General features: G+C 39.4%; 1 protein-coding gene across 1 annotated transcript in view; it reads left to right on the top strand.

Annotated features, from left to right (window-relative positions):
* Window positions 1-10570, top strand: part of AGBL3 (ATP/GTP binding protein-like 3) — a 65157-nt gene that overhangs the window by 32439 nt on the left and 22148 nt on the right. The window contains exon 13 of the mRNA XM_014535149.1: window positions 8190-8276. Within this exon, the coding sequence (XP_014390635.1) occupies window positions 8190-8276 (87 nt within the window). The remainder of the gene's footprint in view (window positions 1-8189; window positions 8277-10570) is intronic.

The raw sequence follows: 10570 nt of genomic DNA, 5'->3' as shown, positions 1-10570 counted from the left end.
GAAGGAAGGAAGGAAGGAAGGAAGGAAGGAAGGAAGGAAGGAAGAAAGAAAGAAAGAGAAAGAAAGGAGGGAGGGAGGGAGGAAGGAGGTAAGTCTTCAGAAGAGATAGTAGGGTGTAGAGCAAGCATGTCAAACTCAAAGGATAGGGCGGGCCAAATAAACAAGGTTTAAGTTTATGTGGGCTGCAAAAAAACAAAAGCTTCAATTTTCATAGAAACGTAGGTTTATTTCAATAGAGACATGCTGAATACAAAGGACTGAAATAAATGAGTAATTGTTAACATAAAATAATAGACTATTTTAATAAAAATTAATATTTTTCTTGAACATTAACTTACCAGACACTGCATAACTGCACAAATTAATAAGCGTAACGCAAATAAACCTATTTTTCTTGTTCTCCGAAAGCAAAATACTTCCTGTTGCGCACACCAAAAAAGTCAGTACAAGACTAATGACATGGCAATCCGCTGCTAAAATATTCGCTGCTAGTATTAGTGGAGAAAAATGGTGCACCTGTGCATAAGGCACATAAGGGAAATGAATGCAATACGATTATAGTAATCAGTCATTAGCGAACGTTGTTAATTAATAATAGTTCGTTATTAATAATTATGTATAACAGGATATCATAAAAATTAAGTTAGGAAATTTTTATTAAAATGTTTCTTACATACCATTATATTGGCTGGGCCGCAAAAATATTTGTTGTGGGCCGCATATGGCCCGTGGGCCACAAGTTTGACATGTTTGGAGTAGAGGATCAACCTTTTTATAAGGAGACTAGTGTCCCGGTGCACAAATTCTTGCACATTGAAAGGAAATTAATTAGGAGAAATATTTTAATATCACTAATCACCCTTTCTCTATAATAGAAGTGTCAACCAAACTCATGATTAACAATGACAGATCGAAACACACATGTGCGATTGGCCACAGTGAGAGCTTTATTTGTATCATGCATGTGCGAGTTAACTTAGCCTTTTATATAGTGGCTGGGCCGCAAAAATATTTGTTGTGGGCCGCATATGGCCCGTGGGCCACAAGTTTGACATGTTTGGAGTAGAGGATCAACCTTTTTATAAGGAGACTAGTGTCCCGGTGCACAAATTCTTGCACATTGAAAGGAAATTAATTAGGAGAAATATTTTAATATCACTAATCACCCTTTCTCTATAATAGAAGTGTCAACCAAACTCATGATTAACAATGACAGATCGAAACACACATGTGCGATTGGCCACAGTGAGAGCTTTATTTGTATCATGCATGTGCGAGTTAACTTAGCCTTTTATATAGAGAGAATAAATTTGCTTAATTAGACCTGCTTTCTGATTTAGTTAAACTTTTTCCAGCCCAATGAAGCACCCCAACTTCTCTTTCAGGCAGTTGTCAACAACACAACAGTAAATATCAACACGAAGCAGATCATTATTGTAGGTCACACAGGGAGAACAAAGGGTAAAATAAGCCTCAGTCAATAAATTAAAACTTAGATAAAGTGAGAAAATAGACTTGAAAAATAACTAAGAATGATTCAAGAATAAAAAGAAATGTATTCTGACAAGAATAAGTCTTCTCACAAGAAAGCAGGAGGCGCCTGAGTTTCACTGCCAAGTTCCATCGCAGGGACCAGATGACGCGGGAACGCGCCCAGCTCCCACTGTGAGGCTAGCGTAAGTTTGATAGTCAAGAAGGAGTGTAAAAAGCCAAATTTTCTCAGAAACAAAACTCCTTTAAAAATTAGCAAAGCAAATCCAACAATAATTATATCATGAGCAATTTGTGCAGGAATGCGAGATTAGAAGACCAATTAATTTACCAGATTACCCAATCAAGCAAACACAATCACAGTAGTTGGAGACTCAGCACCGACTGCAACATTAGAGTCTGGCCAAGGGGAGCTTTCTTCGGAGACAAATGCCCTGCGATGCTAAGGGAGACGACAGAGAAGTGGTGGCAGGACAGTTTATCACACTGCGAATTTGAACTTGGCCATTGCTGCTTTGGAGGAATGAAGAAAGACACCAACTGTTGTTGTTTTGTCCTTTCATTTCCCCTCCGGCTCCCGGACTGACCGTGGCAGGTTCTCTGCCCTCCCTCGCTCTAGTGCAGTGGTTCTCAACCTGTGGGCTGCGACCCCTTTGGGGGTCGAACGACCCTTTCACAGGGGTCACCTAAGACCACTGGAAAACACATATATAATTACATATTGTTTTTGTGATTAATCACTATGCTTTATGTTCAATTTGTAACAATGAAAATACATCCTGCATATCAGATATTTACATTATGATTCATAACAGTAGCAAAATTAGTTATGAAGTAGCAACGAAAATAATTTTATGGTTGGGGGTCACCACAACATGAGGAACTGTATTAAAGGGTCATGGCATTAGGAAAGTTGAGAACCACTGCCATAAGAGCTTTTTCATGTAAATGTGTGCTGTTCTTCATAACAAGATTTAAAAAAAAAAAAAAGGCCTGGAGGTAACTAAGAGCTTATCAGGGCCACCACCACCGAGGTTTTAGGGCAGACAGCCTCCAACAGAGGCAATGCAGGTAAACCACCTAGAGCTATGAGCTGTGGTGTGGGCAGGGCCCCAACAGAGAGCCGGGCATGAGCAGCACTCTGCCAAGCTGTAGGAGTGATGTTGCCACGCCAGTGGGTCCAGAAGCCAGAACATGAAGCCAGAGAGGAGTGTTCTTGAGCCTAAGATCTCATTGAATTTTATAGGTTTCGAGCTTGCTTGGGACCTGTCACCTCATCCTCCTTTCCTGTTTCTTCCTTTTGGAATGGGAATGTATGTCCTAGGCCCTTCTCACCATTGTGTTTTGGAAGTGCATAACTCGTTTGGTTTCAGAGGTTCATAGCTGGAGAGGAACTTTACCTCAGGAGGAATGATACCTTGAGTCTCAGCCATATCTGATTTAGATGATATTGAGAGGAGACTTTGGACTTTAGAGTCGATGGTGGCATGAGTCAAGACTTTTGGGGTTGTTGAGATGAAAAGAATGTATGTTGCATGAGAGAAGGACATGAATTTGGGGGAACAGAGGTAGACTGCTGTGGTCTGAATATTTTTGTCCCCGCCCCCAAATGCATATATTGAAATTACAATGCCCAATATGATGGTGCTAGGAAGTGGGGATAGGAGGGGCCTTTGGAAGGTGACTAGGTCATAAAGGCAGATCCTTCACCAGTGGAATAGTGCCCTATAAGACAAACCCAGAGAGTTCCCTAGCCCCTTCTTGACAATGCAACAAGAAGTCTACAACTCAAAAGAAAGCTCTCACCTGACCATACTGGCACCCTGATCTCAACCTTCCAGCCTCTAGAACTATGAGAAATACATTTCTGTTATTTATAAATCACTCAGTCTGTGGTAGTTTATTATAGCAGCCAAATGGACTTAGACAGATCTTGTATTGGTGTTCTATCGCTGAGTAAAAAATTACCCCAACATTAGCACTTAAAACAACAAACATGTATCATATACTTTATGTAGGTCAGAAATGCATGAGTGGCTTAGCTGGGTGCTTCTGGGGTCTCTCAAAGGCTACAGTGAAGGTGCTGGTCAGGCTGTGGTCTCACATGAAGGCTTGACTGAGGAAGGATCAGTTTTCAAGTTCACTCACATGGTTATTGACAAGATTCAGTCCCTTACAGAATGTTGGACTGAGGGCCTCAGTTTCTTGCTGGCTGTTGGCTGAAAGTCTCCCTTGGTTCTTTCCATGTGTGCTTCTCCATAGGGCGGCTCACAACGCCTAACTGGCTTCCATCAGATTGAGCAAGCAAAAGAGCAAAAGAGGGCACACAAGAGAGAAGCAACAGTATCTTTGCAGCCTAATCTCAGAAGCAGCATCCCATTACTGTTGCCATATTCCTTTCATTAGAAGTGAGTCACTAGGTTGAGCCCACCCTCAAAGGGTGAGGATTATAGAAGGGCATGGATGCTAGGAGATGGAGATCATTAGAGGCCATCCTAGCAATTGTCTACCACAAACATCAAAGCCATAACTTTGATTTTTTGCCTTAAGGCTATGTTGAAACCAGCCTTCAAATTCTCAAATTGGGGGCTCCATTTTCCCTCTCAATTCAGTTCTTTTGTCCAAATATTTTTCGAGCTGATTTCTTTCTTGTAGTAACTTATCAAATGAAGCGAGCAACAACCAACTCATATTGTAAACATTCTGCCTCAAAATCTCTGTGTCCAATGACCCAGGTCTGTTAGGTACATTTTCTGTCTTTCACAGTCCCAGGAGACAGTTTTACTAAATGCATCACCTCTACATAACTGCGCCACTATTTGTCTAGCTTCCTGTAACAGTTTCTACACCACCTGTTGTTAGCCAGCCAATGTTTGTCACAGAGTTTAGGTTTTTATTAGGACAGTATCATACTTCTAGGTATCAATTTCTATATTATTCATATGCTACTGCATTAAATCCTCTACTTCCTTATATATCTTCTGTCTGTTCTATCATCATGAGTGAGTATGGAAGGCTCCAACCATTGTAGAACTGTTTACTTCTCTCTTCACTTCTGTCCATTTTGCTTCATATATTTTAATGGTCTGGCAGTAGATATGTAAATGTTTATCATTGTTATATCTTCTTGCCTTATTGAACCTTTTATTAATATTTAGTGTCCTTTGTCTCATAATATTTTTAAATTTAAAGTCCATTTTGTCTGATACTAGTATCACCATTCCTGCTCTCTTTTGGTTCCTATATGCATGAAATATCTTTTCCATTCTCTCACTTTCAACTTGTTTGTATTTTGGTTCTTTTGAGTCTTTTATAGACAGCATATAATTGGATCATGTGTTTTTATCCATTCTTCGAATATCTGTCTTTTGACTGGGAAGTTTGATCCATTTATAATGAAAATACTGATACAAAGGAATTACTTCTCTCACTCTGCTGTTTGTTTTCCATGTGTCTTACAATATTTTGGTCACTCAGATTACATCACTGTCTTCATTTGTGTTTAGCTGATTTTTTTGTAGTGAAATGTTTAAATTCCTTTCTCATTTACTTTTGTGTCTATTCTATAGGTATTTTCTTTGTGCTCACTGTGGGGATTACGTTTAATATCCTAAACTTATAACACTCTAATTGTAACTTAGTCTGGCTTGCCATCAATAGTGTACAAAAAGTCTGCTCTACAGCTGCAATCCCACCACTTCGGTTGTCAATGTCAAAAATCATATTTTTATATACTGTGTGCCCCAAAACATATACTAATACTTTCTTTAAATGTATTAGTCTCTTAAATTATGTAGAAAACAAAATTCAAGGTGTGGCTCAGTGGTTGAATGGTTGAGTGTCGATCTATGAACCTTTAGGAGATTATGGTTTGATTCCCAGTCAGGGCACATGCCCAGGTTGTAGGCTTCATCCCCAATAGGGGGCGTGCAGGAAGCAGCCTATGAATGGTTCTCTCTCATCATTGATGTTTCTATCTCTCTCCCTCTCCCTTCCTCTCTGAAATCAATAAAAATATACTTAAAAAACAATATTTGGACTTACAAAGCAAAGTTACAGTAGTACTAGCTTTTACATTAATAATAGTGGGGGTTTTTCTTTAAATGTTAGTCACTTACCATGTAGAAAACAAAGTGCTGTTTCAAACTATTGTTGCAATAACACTAGCTTTTATAATTGTATTTACTGTATTAAGATCCTTAATTCTCCATATACCTTCAAGTTACTCTTGTTACCAGGTTAAAAGGGTCCGTTTTCCCGAAAGCCCAATAAGACACAAACCTGAGTTTGCAGCAAAGAAAATAAGAGTTTATTTCAGGAAGTGGCCCTTGCCTGGAGACAGGTGAGCTAATGCTCAAAGACCTGGCTCCCTGATGGCTTCCAAGGGATGGGTTATAGAGGAGAGGGAAATCATTAATCATGACGATTAAGGGAGTTAGGGCTGTGGTCAGGATTGTGGTCTCTACTGATTAGTCAGTGATAGGGGAAGAGATAGTTGATCAGTGCATCTGGCCCTGTTGTCATCCATGGCTGTTGGTTTGTCTGGTTTCACCAATTTTATGGGCCTGGAGCTGAAACACAGTTGTAGTCTAGATGTTATCTTTAGTTTTGACCAAAACTCTGTCTCTGTGGTCACCAGACCTGAGGCTTTGTTCCTAAGATTATTTGATGCTGGTCAGAACCTCAGTGTCCTCAGGGCTTAATGATTACGGGAGTGCACCTGCAAGGGAGAGGGGGGCAGGTAAGTCAGGGTGCTGGGTGAGACAAGTTTGACTCAAAAGAAAGCAGAAAAAGTCATAGTAAAGAAATGAATTTTCTGCAAGGTTACACTGACTGGTGTCCTTTCATTTCACCTTGCAGAACTCCCTTGAAAATTTCTTGCAAGGCAGGTCTAGAGGTCACGAACACCCTCAGCTTTTGTGTTTCTGAGAATGTGTTCATTTCTCCCTAATTTTTTGAAGGACTATTCTGCCCATTTTTTTCGCCCTTTAAGCACTATAAATATATTGTCACACTGTCTTCTGGCCTCCAAAGTTTCTGATGAGAAATTTGCTAATGATCTTATTGAGAATCCCTTGCATGTAATTCCTCTTGCTACTTCCAAGATTCTCTTTTATTGTTCTCTTTGACTTTGAAAGTTTGGTTATAATGTGTCTTGATGTGGGCTTTTTAGTTGCAGATATGTTTTTAAAGTCTTTTAAATTTAAGTATAGTTGGTATACAATATTATATTAGTTTCAGGTGAACAACACAATGATTTGACATTTATATCCCTTACAATGTCACCGTGCAAACCCATCACAGTGTTATCTATAATAATAAAAGCATAATATGCTAATTAGACCAGACATCCTTCTGGATGACCTTCCAGATGAAGTCGCAGCGGCAGGGGCCAAGCCCCTTGCACGAATTTCGTGCATTGGGCCTCTAGTTGATTATATTCCCCTTGACCTTTTTACCTATCCTTCCAGCCCCCTTCCATCTGACAATTTTCAATTTGAGCTCTGTTTCTATGAATCTGTTTTGTTTTATTTGTAAAAGATTTGGAGTGGACCGGGTCACGCACCTATGACATGAGGCTGTAATGTATCAAAAGGCTTTTATTTCAGGCGTCTGGGTGCAGATGGGCTGAGTCAGACAAAAAAGGAGTCAGTGGAGAATGAAGGGAGAGGCAGATTTTTATTACTCCTTGCTGGCTGCAAGCCATTCTGCTGATGTAAGGGTCTGGTCCGTCCTTAGTTCCTCCTATGCCAGGTGTCTTCTGGTTATCTGGGCTATGCCGTGCCCAAGGCTGCAAGCTTTCTGCAAGATATCTGCTAAGCACAATAAGTTTTCTCTGCCTTGTTTTATTCTCTTTAACCCTTTCAGTTTGTTATTTGTTTTATTTTTTTAATTTCTTTATTGGTTAAGGTATTACAAATGTGTCCTCAACCCCCATGTTATTTGTTTTATTTGTTTTTTTAGATCCCATATATGTTAAACCTTATGATTAACTGTCTGATTAACATCATTAAAATGATCATACTACCCAAACTAATCTACAGATTCAGTGTGATCCTTATTAAAATACCAATGGCATTCTTCTCAGAACTAGCACCAATAATCCTAAAATTTATAGGGAATTGGTGTGGAGTTTTTTATTTCATCTTACTTGGAGCTCATTAAGTTTCTTGGATGTTTACATTAATGTCTTCCATCAAATTTGGGAAGTTTTCAGCCATTATTACTTAAATCATTGACATTTCTGGGTTGCTGGCTCCTCCAGTTCTCAGGCTGAGTGTCTGAGGCAAAAAACAAAACACAGGAAACTACTCAAGGTCATGTTGCTCCTCTGCTCCTCAGATCACTCGCCAGTTTGCCTTCTTTTTTACACCTTTTAGAGCCTCTTATATTTATTTTGTATATAATACCCAGTGTTTTTAGTTGTGCTTAGATAGAGGAATAGGAAAAGTACTTCATCTTCTTACAAATGGAAGCCTTAGGATGTTTTATGTCTGCATATATACTGTCCTTAGTGTGTTGATTAAATGTTGAGTTTTTAAATTCATGTTTATTCTTTTTTAATGTTTTTATTGATTTTAGAAAGAGAGAAACGAGGTGAGAAATATAGATCAGCTAGCTGCCTCCTGCATGTTCCCCACTGGGGATTGAGCCCAAAACTTGGGAATGTTGATTTTAAATATTATTCTTTTACCTAGATAAAAGCCAAGAAAAAACATCTGAGAACAAAGAAGGAAAGAAATTCTACCCTAGCAAGACATAAAAATGCCAGAGAAGAGCGAGAGGTAAATAAGTATCCATTGATCTGGTTGTTAGCAGCTTCTGAAAAAAATGTTTGCAAGAGAATGGCAAGTTATTTCCTCTTACACTTCCCATTCCCTAATTATTCCTCAGGAAAAGTTAATGATTAAATATTTTCTCATCTTATTCACTGTTTATAAAAGCACAAAAGAACCTTGACAGATGAGAGGTGGGTCTTATTAGGTGTGATATTTAAATTTCACTTATATTTACCTTACTCAGAAAAGTATTTGAGTCATCTGACAAAGATGCATCCAGGATAGCAAAAAAATAAATTAAAATTAAGAAAAATTAAATGGGAATACAAAAGTATAGATGGTGCAGGGAGGTTAGCTTCCACCGTGGCAGAAGGGGAGCTCTGCAGACCCATCACTAGCAAAAGTAGGTGAGAACTATTAAAAACAAGACAAAAAGCAACCATTTAAACAATGAGGTTCAAAGATTTCTTCCACAAAGAAGTCAAAAAGCAGGAGGCCAGTGTTGCCCCAGAGAGAAAGTAAGTGAAAGCTAAAGAGTGTGGCATTCCCTAGTTCTCGGGGTGCAGCCCCTGAGTTCTGTTGTAATTTTAAGTTACACGGATGAGGTCATCTTTATTCCCAACTCTGAAATCTTTTATGCTTTTATAGTTTTTATACCTTCCCATGTTTTTATACTTTTCCCACGCCATACTTACCTTTGATCATCTCTAGAATATGGAAACATGTTCACTTTTCACTGCTTGCACCTCTGTTGTTTGAATTACACAATATGTTATTGTAATTTTCTTATAATTTGTAAGAAGATACCCCAAAAAAGAATATTCTTTCTAATGGATTCAGCTACTTATCAATGAAAAAGTTGAGCCTTTTGGTCAAGATTAAGGGAGGACTGGGGAGTGAGTATTTCATGGGGACAGTGTTTCAGTTTGGGAAGATGAAAGAGTTCTGGAGATGGGTGGTGGTATTGGTTGCACAGCAGTATAAACGTACTTAAGGACATTGAACTCTACACTTAAAAATGATTAAGATGGTAAATTATATGTGTGGTGTATTTTATCACGCACACACAAAAGATTAAGGGATGATTTAAACAGTGAATTTACACTGGCTGCTATGAGGTTGAGCTAAAGACTAAAATCAAGCACACACAGATAGGGAAAACACGCTCAATAATGGGGCATTTTAAACAAACTGAGCATTTTATAATAAGTCTTTATTTGTTATAAACACCCTGCCTCTCTGTCATCCCAACATTCCTTTCCCCATCACAACGAACATTCACACACTGATATGCTATGTTACTGTTGGCAGAAACGATTCAATATGGATTTCTAAAATTAAAATAACAACAAAAATAACGTCTCTAGAAATGGCCCTAAGAACATACAGCAAATGAAAAAAACATATATTTATGAAAATCTACAACTTGATTAAAAACAAACAGTGAAAGTCTGTGGTGTTTGAATCAACACTCCCAGCTCCCCTTACCCTCCTCCCTCCTTCCTTCCCCTCTCCCCTCCCCCTCAATGAGACTGAGACTGTAGACAAATTCAGCCCAGACACAGGGCCTCCTCTCCCCACAGATAAAAGTCAGAGAGCTGTCTCCGCAGGAAAGTTATTCTCTCTCCAATGCTGAAGCTACATTCCAGGTGAGTGCAGCCCATTTAGAAATGGGGGTTCCTCCTTCTACCCAGGCCCCATTCATAAAAAAGAGGCTCTATCTTGGGTGCCACATCACTGAGAATATTTTTGGCCCTAATCGCCCTTGCTTTGGCTCGTCGAGCGGTGGTTCCACACTGGAAAGGCGAATTTAGAGAAGACCAGAAACTACTTCCCTCTTCCCACCTACAGCTCAGCTCCTAAAGTGGGGTACCACTGAGAGAAGGTCATGGTCTCCACCCCCAGCTCCAGAGACACTCGGGTCAGAATCTTTGACTTGGGGGAGACCAGATGAAACAGGTCCTAATCTCTCCCCCAAACAAGTGACTTAATTTGCAACAGGTCCTGGAGAAATTCAAGTTTCATGGCATTCTCAAAATTAATACAAGTATGGTAAAAGGCATTGGGAGGGGATTGGTAGGTTCATTAGAAATATAGGCTAAGTGAAACTAAGGCAGCTGATTTTCCAGAGAGAAATGGGCAAAGAGGCAGCTGGGAGGAGTCCACCTGAGATCAGAACAAATCTCAAACGCTGACCTCAGGAACTATGCCTTCAAAGGAACACAAATTTGATTGGATTGGCCTGTACAATAATATATGCCCTAGTGTATACTCTAGGGCAGTGGTTGGCAAACTGCGGC

This window comes from Myotis brandtii, unplaced genomic scaffold, assembly GCF_000412655.1.
Source record: "Myotis brandtii unplaced genomic scaffold, ASM41265v1 scaffold1384, whole genome shotgun sequence".
Lineage (NCBI taxonomy): Eukaryota > Metazoa > Chordata > Mammalia > Chiroptera > Vespertilionidae > Myotis > Myotis brandtii.
The sequence above is the reverse complement of the archived record's forward strand: the minus strand, read 5'-3'. Positions and strand labels throughout refer to the sequence as shown.